Here is a 23,818-nt window from a genome sequence, read left to right as displayed (position 1 = left end):
AAATTATGTATTTAATATTTGGAATGCACATTTGATATTTGTATTTAATGTTAGGAATTATATAATAATGTTAAGAGCCTAATGATTTAATTGATTAATTGAGAAGCATTTAAAAGGAAGACACATCCTGATGATAATTGTTCCATGAAGGCGAATTGCCGAGGTTCCAGAACGTGCATTGTGATATGGAATAAAGAAATCTTCCTTCTATCTCACCTGGTGACTTTTGATCTTTGAAGTGTTTGGATAGTATCCTCCTTTGTCACAAACTACATTTATGGGAAGATGTTGCGGTAATCTTTTTGCCATAGACGATAGTGAACTTTTTTTGCAATATAAAGGCATAACACATACTTAAAAAGCTGCTGCAACATCTGATAAGTACTTTTTTGCATTTTGTTCATTGAGTTGCATTGTTGATTGCATACTTCATTACGTATTGGATAATAATACTGCAGTTTATACCATGACAAAGGGTACTTTAGGGGTGGCCAAGATGGCAGAGTGACAGCAGCCACTGTAAGAAGCTCTGTAACCAATTTTTAAGTTCTTTCTGGCTTTTGATCATTAAAAGCTATTTATCTGAAGAACTAAAGTTATCAAGTAAATCTTGATAAAGAGAAGAAAAGAGATATAGTTTTTAAAGTTTTAAATATTAAAACATTCCAGTCAGAAACTTCATTAAATCTACAGAGCAAACAGAGACTGTAAAATGAATTATTCAAAGAACAACTTACAGGATCCTATTTAAAAAAAAATAAATCCAGTCTCTGATAACTGGTATGCAAGGTGTCATAATACAGATTGATAAACTAGATTTAAAACTTGACAGCTTTAAAGAGGAATGTAAGAACCAAATAGATATTTTAAGTAACCTGAAGAAACAACAAGATATGCAACTAACCAGTTTGGAAGAATCACTGAATGATTTTGAAGGAACTATCTCTGAGGGTGAGTCACGCACACACACTTGGAAGGTGCAGTGGTGCAGCGGTAGCGTTGTCACTTCACATCAAGAGGTTCTTTGGTTCGATTCTTGGCTGGAGTGCCTTACATCTGGAGTCTGAATGTCCTCCCTGTGTTTGTGTGGGTTTTCTCCTGGTACTCCAGTTTCCTTCCATGTTACAAAGAAATGTGTCTGGAGCATTTCTCCGTGGGCCGCCATTGAAAATTGGCTTTGTTCCAAGTCAGATTTTCCCAGTAAACAAATGATAAATTAATAAATAAAAATTCTTTTGAAAACAAAACAATTGGCTGATTGAGAAAACAGATGCTCTGCAAAATGGACTGAGGCATAAGAACATAAGGATTTATGGGATTCCTGAAAAACAGTATATGTTTTGTTAATAACATGGTCACATAAAAACGTTGGCTTAACATGAAGCCATGTCATTTGGAATAGAAAGGGCTCACAGGTCTGTGACTCTTCCCCAAAGAAAAGGAAATGTTCCAGTATGGAAAAGGATCAAATACTGAAAATAGCCTGGGCAAGTCCACCTATCAAAATAGGAGTCAATGCTGTTCATTTTGATAATGAATATTCAGCTAAAGTAATGAGTAGAAGGAAAGCTTGTTTGCCACTAATTAAGCAACTTAAAAAGAAAGGCATAAAAGTTAACTTGTATCCTGCAAGACTTAAAATTAATCTGCAAGAAGGAGTAAAAATCTGTAAATCAGTAGAATAAGGAAATGAACTTGCACAAAAGAAGAAACAAAAATTTCTTCAGAAGAAATGGACTGGGCTGCTATATTCCTAAAAAGTGCAATTTACCTTAAGAGCACACTGAACTGAAGTCACCACTTGGAACATGACCAGTAAATCAAAAAGACTAAAAAATAAATAGTTTTATTGATATAAATATCCTTTCTGTATGGATGGTTTATGACTGGCAATCAGGTAATCTACACCTAAAAAATATGGTTACTAAACAAAGGGCACTGTAGAATTTATTTCTGCCCTGGAATACACTTCATAAAAGAACTCACACAAACAATACAACATGCATTTTCAAATGTGTTGTAACTTTCAGCCAAGGCTTTCATTACTGAGTGTAAGACCAGTGAAGTGCGTGCATGCTTTTGTGTGTGTGTGCGTGTGTGTGTGTGTGTGTGTGTGTGTGTGTGTGTGTATATATATATATATATATATATATATATATATATATATATATATAGTATTCTGTAAGAAGATTGCAAGTCCATGCAATATTGGCTTTCCTGCAGTTTGTTTTAGTATTTATGACCTTTTAAATTTGTTGTATACTGATCTGATTTTTATTGTTTAATGAGAACTGTATCCAGCCTGAGACATGTTTTCATATCTGTTTGTCTTTCTCTCAGTATACATTTAGTAGAATAAATAAAACACCAGTATTTCTAAATAAACTTCTGTTTCCTAGGGTAGTCATTATCCAAGTAAATGTTGACTTTTATGAAACACATTTTCTCCTTTAGGAGTGCATCAATTTGTCATTTAAAAAATGTTCAAAGTAGTTGATGTCATCTGTGGTCAGTTGGTCCAGCATCTTTATACTGTGCTGTGAAGTGCTGACCTGGGAAATAATTTGCTTTTGGAAAGTACTGCAATTTGAATGTCAGTCTCTTAGTTATGGCAGTCCAAAGCAGAGTTTGAAACTGTTTTTTGCTTTTAAGTACATGACTCTGAGTCTGTATTAATAAAAGTACATTTCAACCAATGAAACATTGACCCTCATAATTATTATTAAGTTTAATATATAGCAACACAGATCCAGTCTCTCACATGTTGTTAGTATCCTAGATTACATTGTTGTGACTGGAAGAAGCGAAGGTTAATATCTTTAACTAAGCAGTTAGTATTTATGCAAAGTCAGTATAAAATATGTAGAACTTACATTTTCAGCAGAGTTATGTTTGTCTTGTGTGTCTTAGCATTGTCAAGGAAATAAATGGTGGATGTCTGTCTGTTAGATCACTGAATAATTACAAGCATTTACACTAATGATTAGAGCTTAGTGTTTTCTTAGCTAGATACAGTGCACACCCACATTTATCTGACTCACATGGCATGATTTGTTTTTATTTCTGTACTGAAATATGTAGTAAAACATGTTATAAAGAAACTCAAATATTTAAATAAGAGATCACATTCTGCAGGATACGGAGCTTGAAAACTTTACTGGAACAGTATTATCAGCAAATGCTTCTTAGATCTCCAGAAGAAATGCAGTGAGAATTGCCATATTATGTACGTTGTTTATATTATACTATGTACTGATTTGTAGCCATTCAGTGGGTTGTGTATACTTCACTACACACATTTGAAACTATGTCAGTAATGCCACTTTTGATGGTACCACTGTGTGGGTGTCCTAGCATCATTCTTGTCCTTGATTGGGATCTGCCCCATGTCATTGTGTGTGAACAACACAAGTGTGGCTTCACTGAAAATAAGTGATCATCTATCAGTGACATTCTAATATTCTCATACAGCAAAGGAAAACTGGCAAGGCACTAAAAGCAGAAATGCTGTTAGGAAAAACAGTGCATTTGTTTTAGAGGGGGACATGCACCCCAACACACAGACACACTCACACACGTGTGAGTGTCTATATATATATATATATATATATTTATATATATATATATATATATATATATATATATATATATAAAAACTTCATATCCAAGTAAGCAGGAGCCAACAAGCAAAGGCAGGCACCAGAAACAGCACAATTAGCAGAAAACAAATACAAGTGCTGCCACCAAGTCAGTAGGACATAAAAACTTCAACAAAATAAAATCAGATAAGCGCTTTTGGGTAACGCATAACCCTTTCACCAGATCTAATACCATTGAAAAAGACAGTGCAATTTAAAATACTTAAAACACAATCAGTTGCTAGAATTCAAGGCAAGGCCCACATATTAGCAATTTAGACCTTCCTTCTTACTCTCCCCCTTTTTAGAGCTGGTTTCAATGAAATATTCACATTCAGTACTGGAAAAACACAGGCTTGTAACTTAGCAATCCATTTCATCTCATTTTTGTCCATTTTCAAGGTAATATCACCTCCTCTAATAGTAATCCTTGTCACCTATAGATCCGTAAATCTAAAATAATGCCCTTCCACCACACTAACCTGCTTAAAAAGTCGATATTTGGTATCCTTAAGCTTGATGTTGCTTACATGCTTTGAGATGCGCTACTTAAAGCATCTATCAGTTTTACCAATATAGAAGCATGTGCATAAGCCACAAACTGCTGCATATAATAAGTGCTTAGTTCTACAGTCTGCATAACTGCTGCAGTAAATTTTTCTGTCAGTTCATGGATGTATAAACTCATTAGTAGTGGAAATACACTTGTAGCATGTACATAATTTACATGGAAAGGTACCTTTTCTCTGTGTAACCAGTGCTGTAATATCCTGGAAGGGATAACATAATAGTTCCTTCAAGTTATTGTTGTGTCCATACATAAAAGTTGGTTCTGGACCAACTATGTCTTTAAGTAAGGGGTATAACATCAATATTTTCCAGTGGGACCTTATGACATCATTTATTTGCCTGATATCACCTGCATATGTAAGTTTAATTTGATTTCTCATACCACTACGATTCATCTGTTCTTGTCGTCGCACTACTTGTTCGGAAACAGGGGATTAAGGAATGGTAGTAGAGGTTGACCCTTTGGTAATAAGTGGTTGCGCTGTCCTAAGTGTTCTTATACCCTTAAGTTCTTTATCTAATTCATCTCTTTATAACCCCTCTCAAGTAGTTCTTCCGTCAAATTCTTAGTCACACCATCAAAGTCATTATCCCTATTATGTAGTCTTGACATCCTGTATGCTTGATTTTTAACAACATTAGTGAATGTATAAGCAGGGTGCATGCTATTTCTGCATAATAAATTGTTTCTCTTGCTTTCTTTCTTAAAAAATCTGTTGTTGAGTTTATTATGCCCATCTTTAAAAAATCTCAATGTCCAAAAAATTTATGCTAGTAGCAGAGAAATTTAACTTGAGCTTCAGAAACCTGGTTGTCCCCTCCATGTAGCTCACAAAGTCCCTTAGGATATCTGTGTCATCATTCCAGATTAGGCATATGTCATCCACAAAACGCATGTAAAATTTTATCTGGTTCTTGTAGGGATTGTTGTTCAACACATACCTATTTTCCCAATCTGCCAAAACCAAATTGGCATAACTGTTCGCACATGGTGTCCCCATGGTCACGCCGCATTTTTTGCCAGTATAGTTTCTTATCAGAAATTCAGATTCAAGAACCAGTAATACCCACAATCAATGGAATCCCAAAGATACACAAGGAACCAAGAGACCTATTACTGAGGCCTATATTCATTGGCTCACAGAGCCATTGTCAGTATTTCTTGAGCTCATGCTGAAAGATGCAGTAAGATCAAGTAAAACTGATTAGAGACGCTGGACATTTTTTGAGCCATGGTCCTGTCTGAGTATGTTAGCCATGAGGATGGTGGAGATTTTATATTAGCTACTCTGGACGTGGATAGTCTCTTCACAGCTATACCTAATGAAGAAGGAATAGAATTCTTGAGGCACTAACTGCAGGAGGCAACAGATTTTGGTAGCTCTAAAGTAGAGTTGATATGCCAACTTATGGAACTGATCCTGAATAATAATGTCTTCACATTTGATAACATTATTATTTGACACAGATATCCTAAGGACTTTGTGAGCTGTTATCTGTTTAGCTGCCAGAAACATGTTGAGTACATGCCTGTGAAAAATGTAGACTGTTGTTCTAGCATCCCATCCAAAATGGCAATGCACAGGGGCATTGCTTTGTCTTCGGCCACAGGGCCAGTGACCTCATTGAGTCACTGCCCTGCATATTAGTGAATGCCACCCAGCCTTGTCACTGGCTGGGGGAAGACACTGCTACCTTTAGTTGCTTCTCCTACAGCATGCAGCTTGGACCATTGATTGTGGGTGCTGTTGTAAACATTTTGTGCCATGGTGCAGTAGCATAGCTACTAGAGCAGGGCAAGAAGGGCAGCTGCCTGGGTGCAAGGTGTTGGTGGTGCGATCAGCCAGTCCCAGTCTTTCTTTAATGCAGTACCAACTTTTAAAAGCTGGTATTGAATTTGCGGTCAAACCTGAGCATTTTAACATTATGTGTGGCCTAAGCTGTAGCAACTAAATTGCAGCATGCAGTTTGGTACACTTTAAATGGAAAGAAATCTCTTTTTTTTTTTTTTTTTTACTAAAACCTGAGGTAGTGTTCTATGCAGGCAGAGTATAAATTACAGCAACTGGTTCACAGTACTGGCACGGTGCACTGGTTGAGCCAGCAATGTGTCTATCATGGTATAACAAAGCCAATTCTGTTTCATAAAAGTAGCTGTGTAATAAACTTAGATTATTAATGTCTTACCATGTCACACAGGCATTGTACTTCATGTCAACAGTATGTATGGAAATTGCCTCCCTGAATGAACACCATTTGTAAAGAAATAATTGTTGGAGTACTGTCTGGTCTCACTGGGATAATGCACAAGCATCTAGCAGCATATTGTGTGACAATGATTCTCCTGGCTGTGAAGCAGTTCCACTTCCCTGATAATGTATTGCCATACTGACATAACTAGGCAACATATTAGTGCTATTAAAATAATAAAATAAGGAAAAGCACAGTTGTTCATTTCAAAAAGTTCTGCCAGCTACTGCATCCCCAGTGATGTAGGAAAGCCCGTTAATACATCTTATCTTCTGTGTCTTTGTGGTAGTTAATGCAGAGGATTAAGGCTTTGAGCTGTTAAGCTGCTTACTGTGTTGCAGGGTTTGATTCCTTCAGCCTCAATTTGTCTGCTGTGTGACCCTGATCAAGTCACTTAACCAGACAGTCCTTTGAGGCAAGTGGGAAATTAGTCTCAGCTTCTCAATGGTCTCCTGGACTGCATGCCATGAAAACCTAAACTTGTCCTAACCCTTTCTAGTGATTCCTCCACTAGTACTTGAACTTTGGTGATTCTGGAGAGTCCCTGCCTGTTGGAGTGAACCCATTGCTAGGTCCCCTTATTACCATAATGTGGTAATGACTTTAGGTCAGCTGTCATGTCTAGGGAGTGAAAGGTTTTAATGAATGACTCCCAGACAAGATGTCAGATCAAAATACAGCAGTAACCGACAACTTAGTAAGGTATATGTTGTTAGTGACAAGTGGACCTTCTTTGTTGATGTTTGGCATTAAAATGAATGTTTTGTGAGGGCTGAGGTTGAAATAGAAACATGGAGTGCACAGTGTGTGATGAGCCATCTACTCCAGGCCAGTAATCAAAGATCCTCAGTCCTCACCACTGACACCAGTGAGAGATGGTCACTAAAATAGGAATGGTTTTACACAATATTTTAAGATACACCTCTCTGCATCAAGCATAGTTTCCCCCAAGAGCACACAGGGAACATGCTCCATACCTGGGACTGGAATTGTCTGTCTTTCCAGATCCCAAACAAGACTCACTTTGGAGCACTGAGTCCCAGTTCCGATTAACTGACACACCCACACCTCAGTATTTGATTATACACACACACACACACACACACACACACACACACACACACACACACACACACACACACACACACACACACACACACACACACACACACACACACACTCACTCACTCACTCACTCACTCACTCACTCACTCACTCACTCACTCACTCACTCACTCCTGGGAGAGGCTGGTACAGGTTTACTAGCTATACACCTTCTGTGCAGACTGTAAGGTAACTACACTGCCACCAGTCAACTGCTTTGAGGCTCTTAGAAGGGTATCCAGTTATACTGAGTAAAACTAATACTAATATAAATGGTAGACTGTAACCAAAGCAGCAAGGCTTTTCAGAGTGGCCACGGCATCACTAAAATAAGCACAAGTACTCTCAAGTACTCTCAAGATGTTAAAAGCATTCTCTGAAAGACCAGCCACAATGAAAGGTATAAAAATATTTAATAATAAAATAGAAAACATGAGAATAATAAATATCTAAATACAAAAGACAAAAGAGTTTCAGTCACATAAGAAATAAAAATAACACAGTTGGACAGATTCAAACAGATGCAGGAAAACACCACTTAACTAATGTCACTGTATTTCCTGACTGTCTAAAAATAACTGTTCCCTAGCTAACTTAATTAATACAGAAAGGCAAGATAAGATGCTGAGATGCTTAGTTCCACAAGGCAAGGTGATGAGCCTACAAAACTAAACTGAACTGAATTGACTGCTAACTTTCATAGATTTTTATATCAAGTTCCAAAGAAAACAAAACAAACTGCTGTGAGAGTTCCATCATCTCACTGCTGGTTATGGAGTGACATCACATTTGATCACTTGACTCTGATACAATACACACTCAGAGCTTTGCTAAGATCTGTTGCAGTATTTGAAGACTATAGAACAATTTCAAAAACTTCTACTCTTCCCTTCCAGTATTATTTGTTTAAATATATACATTTAATCAGTTATAATAACACTCAATACATTTTTAACACAAGCATCTGTACAAGTCAGTCTGACAGTCAAATGACACAAAATTATTTACAAAACTCCAGCTAACTATGCTGGCATATGCTACACATGCACTGCCCTATTCTCCCTGGCACAGATGGCAGTATCTCACATCGTCACACAGTGGATGATAATGTTACAGTAAATAGACTTCAGAAAATGCTTAAGTGAACATGATTAAAAAGGCATATAACCAAAATATAAAAAATCCTATGGCAGAGGTTATAGACATTTTGGAGAAGAAAAGGACTACTAGAAAGGAATATTTAAAGTCTGTGAAGGAGGTAAAAGAATATAAGGTTTCACAAAAGGGTGGATTAAGTTAGACATTTTATAAATAGCTAATATATTCTAAAGGAACATATTTTGAAGCTTTAAGTGAATAGTATATGATATTTCTCATTGTTAGGGGTGTGTGCATCAGAGTTCAGCTTTGACCCCTTTGTATTCATAATGGTGATAGGCTACATTAACAAACAGGTCAGAGGAGAAAGATCAGTAAAGCTGATGCTGTTTGCAGACTATGTGGCACTACAAGCAGACCCTCAAAAAGAACTTAAGTAAATAGTAGGGGAATGGATCACAAAACTGAAGACACAATGGATGAAACTGAGTACAGACAAGATTGTTGCCATGGCAGCAATTGGGGGGGAATCCTGAGGAAGACAAAAATTGTGATAAACTGGAAAATACTGAAATAGGGGAACATCTTCAAGTGTTTGGCAGCCATGGCTGAGTAAAACTGAACTCTGAATGAAGAGGTGTTAGCTTCAATCAGTGGGGCTGCAGCCAACTTGTGCAGAGTGTCAGGGATAGTGTGCGACACAAAAATGCCAAAGAAGTTGAAAAGCAAGGTATAGAAAATTGTGGTGCCACCATTATTACTCTGTGGTACAGAAACCTGGGCAGTGAAGGCAGAAGAGTTGAGGAAGCTATAGGTGATGAAGATGAAGTGTCTGAGACAGGTGACAGAATGTACACTGTGGGTCAGATGAAGAAATGAAGACATCAAGGCAGAAGCCAAAGTATCTTCAATTGTAGAAAGTGAACAGATTATGATGGTTTGGGCACATTTGCAGAAAAGCAGAAAACAGCTGGTGAAGATTTTGGGAGAGACAGGAAGAAAGAAGAAAGAAAGAAAGAAAGAAAGAAAGAGGAAGCAAACAATGTATGGATTGCATTAGAGAACACATGCGACAGTCAGGCATGACCATTGAAGAAGGTTGAAGAATGGCAATGAACCAAAAAGGATGGTAACAGTTAACCCATCACCCAACACCATGTAGAAAAATGGAACAAATGGATTGATGGTGGTGATGATGATAAAAGGATAAACTTGGAATGCTCAGAGATGGAGCTCTTCTTGAAAAATAAAACTGGAGAGACCATCAATTCCAATTGCAAAGGGAGTGTTGTAATGGTCAAAAGGGCATCCAATGCAGATAGCTCTCTTGAAATTCAGCTGATAACCTGAATTCTCACATATCTGTTATGACATGTATTGGGAAGAATTCCATGCAGTATCCACAACTCTCCAAAAATAGAGGGAGAAAACACAGGTGTCATCTTATAATAGCCAGCACAGAGGTCTGAATAGATGCCACACTTTTGAAGTAAAAGTCCTGACTATGAAGTCTTGGAAATGGTATGCACCAAAGATCAGGTGATTGTGGTGCAGACTTTGGGAATAATCATGAAATAGACACTTTAAGCAGTTTACTTAGTAAAATGACCCATGTTTGTTTTCTCCAAAGGCTGGTTGACTGCAAAGTGACACAAGGCAATGCAGTTGTCATTCCATTTGTAGTGGGTCTAGGTGACAGATACCAGCTGCTCTTTACCTAGAACAAAGGTGACAAACAACTGGTCCATCTTTCTGAATTCATCTGCTTGTTACAGATATCATCTCAGCTGTCAGTACACATCTAGTGTCTGGAGGACTTCCACCTGTAGATTATCCCCTGGTTGAAAAAAAATGTTAGTTAATATAATGTTGTGATCTTAGGCTGTCAGGGTAGGGGTGTAAAATTGTGTTGATCACATTTTATGTAGAATTAAGATAATTTCCCCTGTTTTTACATGGATGGATACCATACCTCTCAACCTCTTACAGCAAGAAATCTGGACAAAGGCATAAATAATGGTGGGACAAAGGTCCAAAAATAGGGACATTTTTTGTAAATATTGCTCTTACAAACCTAGAAAGATGATAGAATAACGGATGTTGCACTCACATGCATTTTCTGAAGGGTATGAAGTCTGAAACTCATACACCTGCCATTATTTATTACTTCATCTCAATTATTTTCCAGTAAAATGCAGTTTTATGAGAAACAGACCAAAAATATGAGGCAAAAATCTGGACATTCTGCTAAAATCTGTACATTTGAGAGCTATGAATGGTTACCTAGATTTATATCCTTCATTTAAGCTGCAGGCACTTTTTTGTAAGCAAAAAAACTTGACAAACAAGACAGAAAAATTGAATGTGTGGAAAATGGTAGTTCTTTCTGGATTTGCAAAGTCATTAACATTTTTCAGTTAGGAAAATGCTCTCAGTGGGAGACAAGTTTATAAATTTAAATGATAAATCAAATTGAAAAAGGTTGATAATGACATGTGGGGGGGTAAGGAGAGAGTAAGATTTTGATTGCAGGTTCTCAAGGAAGATTACAACAAACGTACAGAATATTATATTCAAAAAGTAGCAAAAAGTATTCTAAGAGCTAAAGAGAAAGATTTTACCAGTAGGGGTGCATGCAAGTAGGGGTGTAGAGAACAGTTAAGAGTGGACTGGAATTTTCTGGAGGAAATAAGCAAAGGACGCAATGTATTAAGAGCAAATAATTAGACAGGAAATTAGTGTGATGAGGCCAAGCAGAAGTTTGGATTGCAGTCTTGAGACTACCTTCTTCTATACCAGCGTTTGATAGAGTATAGGCAGTGAGAAAGGGTTCTAAGTTAAGGACCAGTTCTGGTACTTTTTTGTTGACTCTAGAGCAGAACCTACTGTTTAGTCATTCAAAATATGAAATGGTAACTGCAGTAGTCAATCAGGGGATGTTAGAAAACATTTGGAAAAGAGACTGAAAAGGCAATTTTGTTTATTTATATATTTATTTACTCTCTGTTGGCCGGCTTAGACCCACTAGGCCAGTGTCCTCTTTGCATGGAAAACCTAAGGTGGTATTCATACTGACTATGGGAAATTTGTTGAGGGCAGTTCCCCTACTCATCTGTTCAGTAAGTGCCATGGGATCTTTTACATCCACACAGATGTTACCACCAACTGAGGCAGATGGAACCTCTGTTTAATGTATAATCTGAAGGATGGCACAGTCTGGACCACAACAATCCCCATGTACTGCACTACAGTGTCAAGATTATAAAATTAATCCAGGTACTTGGTGTGTGAATAGAAGCCATATTCTTCCGATCTACCAACATGAAAAGTTAGTATGCTGGGTTCCTATCGCGTGATCGAAAATCGTAAACGGCGAATGTGTATTGAGCGAACCCGATTGGTCGAAACATTGCACGCGTAACACGGAAATTGCCGTAGAGAATATTTTCCCTTTACTTCAGTGCAGTGTGATCTCTGAGTAGGAATATTTAAGTAACGGGTGTGTGGGCGCAGGTGGGCTTGCCCCCCTGCCTACAGCATTTAGGTAAGTATAGTTTTTTATTTATTTTTTTATTATATTTTCGAAATTTCAGACATCGCTCATATGGTGTCGACCATATGTTGTTCGATTTTTGAAGCTTTTGAAAATATAATATAGACCCGAGTATGCTACCTGTTGAGCCACTGACCCTCTGTAATTTACAAAGGAACAATAGGAGGACATCTGTATAACTCCCAGGTATGCAACACAGTCCAGCGGGTTTTGCTTGGAACTGTTGCATAGGTATTTTTTATACCCCAAGAACACCTCAGAGAATATTTCCTTTGGTAGATAGCAAATACTGAAGGTGTGATATTAAAGTAAAAGGTAATTTGGACCATATTTTTTGGGAATGTAATACGCTGTCAGATTTTTAAAATTCCTTACAGAGTGCTTTTTCAGAAATGGAGGACAAATGGTTGTAAGTAGGGAAATTACTCTTTTGAGTTGGGAGATAGAACCTGAATTGCCTAGGCTTAGTAAGGCCTTACTACATTTAAAGCTGTTGGCTGTCAAAAAAGAAGTTACTAGAAAATGTAAATCAAAATCTTAATCAGCTATAACTGAAGTACTGAATATTGTAAAACAGAAGGCCACAAAATGCACTAGGGTGTGCTAATTTGTACCTCTTTTTGGAAATTGTTTTTCTGAGTGGTAAATATAAGCAAGCTGGCATATGTTGGAGTGATTATATGCTTTGATTTTGCATGTTAGTAAAGATCTTTTAAGTAAATGGATGGCAAGTACCATCATAATGGAAAACCCAAGGGTAGTTATTTTGTAGTATAGAACCCTTTATAAAAAGGAACTGAGTACAGGTCAATAAATGTTCAAAACAAGTTTTATGCTGCCACAGAGTAACAGCTGTTTGAAACAGGTCTGTACCAATTTGTCGAAGGTTCACTTCCGCGAACCTTTCTTCATTGTCCAAAAACCACTGAATGTACAGTTCCATGAATGTCTACATCCGCAAAAGAGTTCAGCAGAGAAAAGAAGCAGATGGTCAACAGCACAAATTTTCACTTTTCCCCACTGTAGTGTGATCTCTGAGTTGGCATTTATAGTTAGTGGGGGTGTGGGGGATCCAGACACCCACTTGGGTCGGTTTGACATACTGCGGTGTGTGTTCCAGTGTTGTGTTGGCCAAGTGCTTCTTTTCCCTGGTGAAATATGTTTTCGATGTGAACATTTGCGGAACTAAATGTTCAGTGGTTTCGGGTCAACGAAGAAGGATTAGAAGATGTTAACCTTCCAATGAAGAAGGATTAGAGGAAGTTAACCTTCGACAAATTGATATATATACCTGTTTAGAGAAGATAAGCATAGAGTTTTTCTTTAAATGTAAAATACATATTTTGCTGAAATTGTTTGTTTATTTCAGCTCCCAAAGAAAATGAAGAACGGGTATTCAGAGAGCGAATGCGACCTCGAAAAAGGCAGGGTGCTGTACGACGCAGGGTCCATCAAGTTAATGGTCATAAATTTATGGCCACCTATTTAAGACAGCCAACATACTGCTCTCATTGTCGAGACTTCATTTGGTAAGTAATTCCTGATGCTGCTGTTTATGTAGTTAATGAAATGTAATCGCACTTTATTTTCATGTACAATATTACTTGGATTCTGTACTTGAATACATAACATTGCTGAATATGCTTGTTCTTCCTTGTCTAAAGGGACTGCTTTGCTGGAAACAAAGATGAAACAGTTTTCTTTCCCTTCAGTCTTTCCTTCCCTTCAATATTACTGAAAACAGTTTTTTTCTTTCCTCCAAGGTGACATGACACTGCTGGATAACATTGGCAAGTGGTTAGAGGCTCAGAAAAAAAACAGTTGACTCAGTCTAACAATTTAGTCTTTAGAATTTCAAATTATCAGGGCTTCATATGGAAATTTATTTTGCTATGTGCTTACTGTTTAGATGACTTTGCAGTATCTTTTCCTGCTGAACAGAAGTTTTATATGAATGCAATTGTTTCTAATGTGACTCAGATTTCGAAAAATGCTTTGACGATTTTTTTGGAGGGTGCAGACACTGTTTCTAGAAATGCATCCACTTCTGTTGTGTTGAGAAGAGATGTTTCTTTATGTAAGTAGAATTTTAAAAATAAGATTTTGAATGTTCATTTAAGTTTTGAATTTGTGTTTGATTCTGCTGCTACTCAGATTCACAAACAATGGGATGAGAGAGGTAAATTAATGCATGGGATATTTTGAATGTTTCATATTCCCAGGTTCTCCCCTAACATGGCATCCAACTTCAAAGGGCAGAACAAACAAAAATCCCAGCCTAACAAGAGTTAAGGTACCAAAAGGTAATGCCAAGAGGATAATGCTTCCAGACCAAATAAAAATTCATTTTCTAAACAACATTTCCCTGCTAATGGCATCCCGTCTCTTCCTCCTGTCCCTCCACACTTTTCCCCTCCCCCCAGGCTTTCACCCAGCCCAGCAGCCTGACCATAAAAAGTGTCAGACTAATGGGTGCTGAGAATAATTCATTGAGGATACTCTTACCAGTGGACAGAAAGTCCTTCTCCTTTCACAGAAATCCCCTGCACCCACCAGACCAGACACACCTGTTCTATTCGATACTCCTTTACAAGTTGCAACCATGGGTTATAGAACTAGTCCCTGCACCACAAAAAGGAAAAGGGTTTTGCACCAGAATATTTCTGCTACATAAAAAGGGAGGTATAATATAGACCAATGTTAAATTTCACATACCTGAATACCTTTCTGAAAGTAGTCAGATTCAAAATGCTTACCTTGCAGACTGTCCTACCCTTTCTTTTGGACCACTGTTTCATGGTGACTTTACATCTGAAGAATGCTTATAATTACATTCCAATTGGTCTCAACTTCAAATTGAGCCTACAAACGTCCTGTGGCATGCCCTTACAAAAAATTGTCTTCCTGGGGTGGGTGACAGACGCAGAAAAAAGTATTTCCTTTGTACCAGAAGACAAACCCCTGACTGTGTAGAACACTTTCAGGGATTTCTCTTTTCAAAAAGCTGCCTCTACAAGAGAGTTTCCCAGAATTCTAGGCCTCATGACATTGATGATTCTCAAGGCACCACTGGCCAAACTTTGTATAAGAAAGATTTAGTGGTACTTAAAAAATTGTTGGACCCAGCTCCTGCTCTTGGAGCTCCAGGTACCAGTGCTGGAGTTTGAGAAATGAGAGTTAGTGGTGTGGGGATCTGATGTTGTCCTTCTGCGTCAGTGTTGTGGTATTCTTCACCTTAGGGATCTCCTGCCAAGGATAGCCTAATGTCCGGTCAGTGTATCAAACGTCCTGCAGCATTTGTAAAGCATTTGTGCCTAAGAGTCTTAGAAGCCGGTTGTCTTCCTTGGCCATCTGTCTCGAGAACCAGAGGCTTAAACTGTTAGCCCAGGGTAGCATGGTGGAATTTTCTAACCCCTAGGTACTGTTAAGTAAGAAGGTGGCCAAGAAATCTCTGCTGGGTTCTTTGGCTGTTCACCCTCCACTGGATGTTTCTCTAGAAATGGGTGATAACTTTGTAGGCCGTCTAGTGTCTACATTGGATTCCTCTGGTGCGACCCCACCGGAGGCTGGCATGGATCCATCCTTTTGCATGTCCTCTCTGCTTTGCCCTTTGGCCTTTATACTGCTCCAATGTTGTTCACAAAATGCCTAGCTTCTGTGATTGCCTTTTGCAGGCTCCAAGGCATTCAGATTTTTTCCTTATCTAGATGACCTGTTGCTTCAGGCACCTTCTCCCACTTGCCTTTTATGGGATCTGGAGTTCCCCGTATCTCTCCTCCAAATTCTAGGGTTCACTATCAGTTTTCAAAAGTCTGTCCTGACTCCATCTCAGGATCATGTGTATCTTGGTTGCAGGATTCAGAGAAACACCAATGTTGGGTTCTTGTCTACCTCCAAACGTTCTGCCCTTGGCAGCATTCAGTCTCTTCTGTATTTGCTGCTTGTCCAAGCCCTGGGATTCATGGCCTCTCCTATTCCAGTATTCCCTCTTGCCAGGCTGCACATGCAGAAGCTCCTGTGGTACCTCACCTGAGTTTGGCTTCAGTACTGCCACCCTCTAGATTTCAGTCTGCCTCTCCTTCCTCATCTGAAGGGGAAATTTGAGTCGTGGATTCAGCAGTTTTCCCTCAACCCTGGCCTGCCTTTTCAGCCTCCAGTTCCTTCTCAAGACATGTTCAACGATCAATCAGTCATGGGGAGGGGGGCTTACTGTGCTCACCTGAAGGTTCTGTCCAATAATCTCATTTTATTATCTAGGCTGCTGAGACTACAAAACATCACCCACAGCCCTCCCACTGCTTCCCTTTTCACTCTGTTTCTTTTGAGACCAGCTTTAGCATTATCTTACAAAATGACCCATTTTTAGGAGACTGGTGTATACTTTTCAAACACTCATAATCAAGGCATCAGATATTTTAAGTCTATTGATTATGGTCATTATTTCTGTATTTGTAAAGAAAAGAACAGTAAACTAAGTGCCATAGTAGTCCAGTTCTTCGTAATGCAATTCTTGTCTTGTCACCCTCTGCTGTAGTACTTTTATTTTGCCTTTTTTCATATCATGTCGCAGAAAAACAGCAACTCCAGAAAATGGTATCTGGCACAACCCACTCACACATTTGCTTGTCATCTTTGATTTTTTCTAATAGAAATCAGGCAACTTTCTTTTGCCTCCATTAGAAGCAGCTTTCAGTTCCTCTTTCAAACAATGGCCCATCCTCCCCCATGAATGTCACTGAAAGTAAGTGACATAACTCACAGTTCTGAGAAGTAAATTGAAAATATTTTAGCTTTTGTAATAAAGCACACAGTTGCATGGTTGTCAGACTTTGAATACAGTCTGAATCACTGACATTATTAGAGATGATTCTTCTGTGGCTGAAGGCTGGGGACCCTTTTTTCTTTATTTTATTATTAGTTTTGTAGCATTGCCCAAATATGTGTAAGCAGAAGCAGTAAACCTTTGTAGTTATCAGCCAGAGCCATGGCATCGAGAGATAAAGCCTTTACTGTGGACCAGTCAACCTGGGTTTGATTTATGGCTTTGGTGTCTGAGGTGCTGGCAAGGGATGATGGGGTGGAGCATGGGAGAGGTTTACACTCTGGGTGCAAATCACAGTTAGGTTTCCATGGTGGAGTCTAGGAAAACAGTTAATTGTTGCATGTGGGAGGAAGGGTGGAGAGTCTGCCAACGTCAATCCCTTATGAAAGAGATGGGTGGTCCAGAGCTGACACCCATTGCACGACCCACCCTCAGGGTGTTACTGGGTGCATGCAGGGATGGCGATAAATTGGTGATTTGCTCCCGTGGCAGCAGTATGATACTTTCCCAAGATGCCATGATCTCCTTGCCGGCCCTTGCCCTAATTTGGAACAAGTTTGGGGGAAGCAGAAGGTGTACTTAAACTTGGTGATCAAGGAGGGAAACTGGGGTCAACATGTGTGGGAGGAAAAAAATGCAGTTAGCAGTAAATGGGGTTTATCTGGGGCAGTCTGTTGGTTAGAGTTTGGCACAGAGTATGTACTTCTGTCGAATCCATTGTTTGCACCATTGAATAGAGTGAACATACTGCACAGCTAAGTCAGCAAAATGAAAGCCTCTGCTAGTTGAATGATGGACAGGCTGCTGATAGCACCCATCATGCCATCTACAAAGTGCAGAAGCTGAATAAACCACAGGCTGATGTAGCTGTCAGCTTGTGCGCCTCTACTTACTGCCCAAGTTAGTTCATGTTCCAATGCTGGATCCAGCAGGGTAAGGCACTATGCATTTGTCATTAGGTATATTCATGTGTCTCACAGAATGCACCTTTCATTTTGGCAGGGTTGCATTTTAATTTACAAAATAAATTCAGTGGGCTAGAAAACATCATCTAGAAAGGGAGTACCTCTGTGTGGAATCAAAAATGTGGTATACTTAGGTTGTTTGTAAAACAACAGTGCTATTTATGAGTATTTGAAAGCTGCCATTTACATTTTTTGAAAAAAAAATCATTAGCTTGATTTTGAATTTAAAAATGCCCTTCTTTATGCGGCATAAAGCAGGCTATATAACATTTTTTACAACTACTTTTTGGGTTATTTACTACTGTCCATCATCTGGTCTCTGCTATTGCCTGTCCGTAGTCTACACCAGAAGATGGAGAGGAGAATGGGGCATCACAGTGAGACAGCATCCTGAATATAGAGGAGTTGGAAGATGTTCTCCTTTGACATATCTGCAGCCCTCATCCTTGTATAATGTACATGGACTACAGTGTGGTTCATGTGCACATCATGCCACATACTTACCTTCCACTGCAGACAGTCTGTTTATATTTCCACTTTACTTCTGTTTGCCTGAGGCATGGCCTTTCGCTTGTACTGGGCACCACAGCCAGACAGGGGATCCATCCTTTCCTGTGTATGGACAAGTCAGCATTAAACGTCTTTGTCCCATCACACTTCCCTTCCCAGTTCTCTGACCCACTGATTGCACCATGACCTTCTGGTTATCACCAAGTCCTCATGCTGTGCAGAAGGATGTGCCATCTGCCCTTGATATTGTTTGTATAGCTAATATGTCACGAATCACTGAGTGAAGATGAGGTTTAGATATGTTGTGCAAAGCAAGTAACTACAGCTGATAGGTGGATTGAATGGCACTGCAGGTAGAGGAGTATACCTTGTATTTGTAAATCAACCATTCATTCTTGTGCGCTATGCAGAAACATCTGGAAGCATGTTCACTTACAGGACTTGTATGATAGTTTTCTATGCCTTACATGCTGATTGTGAACCACAACTGTCAATCTCTTAGTACAAAAAACATCTAGGCAAAGCCAAAAGTAATGGGGGTGCAAAGGCTCACAAATAGAGACAGATTTTAAATATTGCTCTTATAAACTTAGAAAGTCGCTAGAATAACAGGTTTTATGTTAGCACACATTTTCTGAATGTTATGAAGTCTAAAACTCAACTGTCTGTCATTATTGATTTCAATCTTCAATGATTTGCCAGAAAAACATAAATTTTATGAGGAACAGTCTAAAAATATGACGTAAAAATATAGAAATTCTGTGACTATCTGGATAGCTGAAAGGTATGTTGAGGCTGGAAGTATGAAACACACTGACAGCCATCTTATCTTGCATATCACAGAAACTTCCATTTAAGCCATGCTTCTGTTACTGAATGGTCTCCTTCATACTTCAGTGCTGCTTTTGCGAAAATTGTCACTTCTTTTAAGTAATCACTGTTTTGGTAAAAAATATGCAGTGTAAGTTAAAGTAAAAATGTACTTTGGATGACTTGCTCATCCTTAGTATTTTTCCTTCCTCACTGCGGGATAAACAACCTTATCCAGCTTTTATCAGCACATATTGATTCCATCTTTACAACCATTCAGAAAGACATTGAAGTAGATATACTTCAAGTAGTCATTCATCAATCACAGCATCAAAAAGTGACGATTAACAAACAAGACCATTGAGTTCATGTGTTTAAGTTTTGAAGCTGAGACTCCTGGAGTGGTACTGGTGATTAAGTGTGTAAACCTAACCAAATCCACTCCTGCTCTGAAATAAGTGAAAGGTCTTGCATTTAACAAACAGGCTCAAGTGTAGTGCTCTGATGATTTTGTTATGTAATCAGAGCATACTATGCACTTTTCTACAGTAAACTATAACTGGGACTCTTTAGGACAATATTTGGATCTTGTTTTACTTGTTCTTTGCTGGTCATGCTTACTCAACCTGGTACATTTTTTTTGAAAAAGTCACCAAAGCAATTAATGAAGGTAAAATGGTACACACTGCATAACTCAAGCTGGCCAAAGCTTTTGACACAATCCTCCTCTCAAGCATAGTAGAAAAACTAAATAAATTGGGAGTAAGTCATTATGTCACCTCCTGGACTGCCACCCCAGAGAACTACTATATTGACAATATGCACCTAAGAACTGACCAGTTAATCGGGATTTAGGAAATTATGTGGACAGTGTCTTAACTTTCAACCAATGTGTGCCCGTTGTCTTATGGAAGTCTTTTTATATCGCAGGCACTTGCACCCCTGGAATCGGCTAGATAATTTCAAAAGTTTTGCGTTCTTCTTTAAGAAGAAAGAAGTCCGTGCTAATAGTCCAACATCATCGCTCTCATTTAGAAGTTGGTGAGCGGGAACTCGCACAGATGGGTTTACGAGCGGGACCTGAAACGCAATAGTAAACGGGAGTACAGATGGGTTTACAAGCGGGATCTGAAACGGAATAGCAAGCGGGAGTAAACGGACAGAACACTTTCAGGTAAGTGGGATCTGAAACGGAATAGCAAGCGGGAGTAAACGGACGGAACACTTTCAGGTGTGTGTGTGTGTGTGTGTGCGCTCATGTTTGTGTGTAGAAGTTTTTAACCCTTTTGTTTGAATCTTTAATGAAGAAATAGACTGTTTCACTTGTATGAGTCAGTCTCAAAATTGTACGTTCTGAAACTTCAATCCTCATACACACGCAGAAGTTGTGGGTTAAAAAGGCATTCACAGTATACCTTAGTAGTTGAGTCTCCCATTTTTTTCTTTTGGTAAGCAGGTAGATCCCATGAGGCTTATGGCCTGTCTTCAGATTCCTCCCAAGATTGAATTTGTACTGACTAGGAAAATGTAGTCAAAATGCCAAAGTGATTTCCTCAGTGTTCCAGGAGAGGTATATATAACTACGCTTCCCTCTGAATAGGAAATCTTGTGGAAATAGCAATGGCAGATGATTTTTGATGAGCAACATTTGTATGACTTAAGTTGTAACAGACAACACACTATTGACACTAGATGACCTGATGGACTCACTAGCAGATATCTAGGACTCAAAAAAGTTCATAGAAGGAGAGCCAGAGAAATTGGAAAAGAAACAGCTGGTGTTACAAATCAAACCTGTGGACTTTAATGATATAGAGATAACCAAAGGGAAAAAAATGAGATACAAAAGGAACAGTTTTTTTTTTATTCAAACTGAAGATTGGTGTGTGTGTGTAATGCCCCAGGTGTACATGGTGGTGGGTAGAGAATAAGGCTTGAACCCTGTACCTTGGGCTCAAGTGGCAAGAGCCTGAATTCCCTACCCACCACCATTTGTAAAAATGTTGCAGGATTTTCCCTCATACTTTTTCTGTTCCTCAAAATCTGTGGTTTCTGCATTTGTGTCCTTGTTGCCTGACAGCTACATGTTCTCTGGTTTTATTCTTGGCTGTCTGGAGTGTTTCTCCCTGGGCCTCTGCTAAAAATTAGCTTTTTTTTTCAAAGTCAGACTTTCCTGGTTAACAAAAGTAAAAAAAAATGGACACACGTCAATATCAGACTTCATATTCTTCAGAAAGTGCATGGTAACAAAAGCTTTTATTCTAGCTTATTCTAGCAATTTTCTAAGTGTACAAGATGGATATTTGAAATGCATCTTTGTGTTTAGGACTGTATTCCCCCCATTATTGGCTTCGCCCAGGTTTTGTGCTAGGGTTGAGAGTTATGGTAAGAACTGAATTCACTGAATATGTTTGGGGGCTGTATTCACCCAGTATTGGCTTTGTTTAGGTAGTGTTTGGGACTGTATTCCCCCCATTATTGGCTTCATCCAGGTTTTGTGCTAGGGTTGAGAGTTATGGTAAGAACTGAATTCACTGAATATGTTTGGGGCTGTATTCACCCAGTATTGGCTTTGTTCAGGTATTTATTGGCTTCATCCAGGTTTTTGCTAATGTTGAGAGCTATGGTAAGAACTGATTTCACTGAATATGTTTGGGGCTATATTCTCCCATTACTGGCTTTGTCCGGGTGTTATTTGCTAAGAGGTTGAGAGCTATGGTGAGAACTGAATTTACTGAATGTTTGGTGGTTGTAGTCACCCATTATTGGCTTTGTTCAGGTATTTTTGTGCTAAGAGGTTGACAGCTGTGCTATGGTGAGAACTGAATTCACTAAATGGTAGCTATTTAAGTTTCAGTCTTCCTCTTTCACAAAACAGTTGATTTGGCATAGTGGTATGATGCTCTGACTGTTTTGCAGGGTCCCCTGGGTTCAAGCAGTGAAATGTATGGTGGTAACGCAGCATTTTATTCTAGCAACTTTCAAACATTATACAAGCAATGTTTAAAATGTGTCCCTGGTTTTTGGCCTTTGTCCCCCCCCCAATAAATTTTGGCTTTTTCCAGATTTCTTGTGCTGAAAAGTTCAGAGATACAGCTGAGTGTCGAGTAGATTTTACAAGGAGCTGAGAGCTGCAGGGGAGCAAAAGTTTAGTGCTGCTTATGTTTAGTCTGCTTGCATTGTTAATAGCACAACAGATAGTGTACTTGCTTTAGATGCTGAAGGCTGTGGGTTCTACTCCCACAGTAGGTAAACAAATGCATTGCTGATGCTGTATTGTGTTGTAAAGGGGGTGGATGCTGCAGTCTTTTTGGCAAAGATACCTAGTAACTATGAACCTGTTAACAGTTTGCTATCCATTCTATTACTAGCTTTTCATTTTTTTATTGCATGCAACAAAAGCAATTTATTCTTCAAGGGTAACAGGCACTTTTTGTAGATTAAACAATGACATATAAAGTGTTTGCTAGCAGCAACCTCTTTATTAGTTAAACATTTTTTCAATGTGGAGTTTACTACTTCAGAGATTGTGTATATTTTTTACTGATACTGGTGGACTTGAGTAGACTTTTTATGATGGAAATGTTCTGAATTGGGCAGTTTTGTCATTGGTGGATGCTTTTTGTTTCATTGTATACTGGAAAAATGTTCAAAACAATAAATTTAAAATGCCCTCTAACAACTGTACTGTATTGTACTAGGAATATAATGTAATACAGTCAGGAAGGTGTATCAAAGAGCACGTGTATGTTATGTTCGAGGGGCCTATGATTTTGAAGACAGCCCAGAGTTAATATTTGTCATTGGCAAAATGTATTTTCTCTGAAAGTGGGTTTCAGTGCTGTTTCAATGCATGTGAGTTTCAAGAGCAGAGAAGTTTTAATGTTAGTTTATTTTCATTGTGAGACTGCATTGCTTTAACAGATATGTATTAGGGTCTGTGCTGTAAAATGCAAAATAAAACTTTCAAATGAAATCCTAAATCATCGCAGAAGTAAAGCAGTATGCACATTAGTGTTTATGATAAATGGGGCAAAATAACCAAGGAATGGGACATTGGAATGGCTGCAGGGGGGAGACTCCATTTGACCATGATTTTGTGAGGGGGGGTAGCAAACTCAGACAGCCCTGGTTGAACTCTTTGCAGAATGAATAGATATTTGCTGCTTATTTTTGGTTTGTTCCTCAAATTTGTGGTTTTCTAACAAATCATTTAGGAATGAAGCCATTAAATGACAGGCATTGAGTTTCAGATGTCATAACCTTCAGAAAAATGCATGCTAATGCAAGACTGTCTTTAAGTTTATACAAGAGCAATTTTTAGTAGTGTTTGTATGTTCCCCAATATATTTGGCCTTGTTCAGATTTCCTGCATTAAGAGGTTGAGAGCAAATCACTTTGTAGATTAGGAATATCCAAACATCTCAATTGTCCCCAATTCTGGCTCAAAATGTTGCTCTCCCCTAATAATCCCTCCTCCAAAATGGCAATTTTGGAA

At 38.6% G+C, this 23,818-nt stretch overlaps 1 protein-coding gene across 1 annotated transcript in view; it reads left to right on the top strand.

Moving 5' to 3' along the window:
- The window catches only part of PRKCE (protein kinase C epsilon), a 3,007,622-nt gene that overhangs the window by 1,713,405 nt on the left and 1,270,399 nt on the right, over positions 1 to 23,818 (top strand). The window contains exon 3 of the mRNA XM_044059920.1: positions 13,583 to 13,742. Within this exon, the coding sequence (XP_043915855.1) occupies positions 13,583 to 13,742 (160 nt within the window). The remainder of the gene's footprint in view (positions 1 to 13,582; positions 13,743 to 23,818) is intronic.

Source organism: Protopterus annectens, chromosome 1.part0, assembly GCF_019279795.1.
Source record: "Protopterus annectens isolate FY-2018-M chromosome 1.part0, PAN1.0, whole genome shotgun sequence".
NCBI classification, from domain to species: Eukaryota; Metazoa; Chordata; order Ceratodontiformes; family Protopteridae; genus Protopterus; species Protopterus annectens.
The sequence above is the reverse complement of the archived record's forward strand: the minus strand, read 5'-3'. Positions and strand labels throughout refer to the sequence as shown.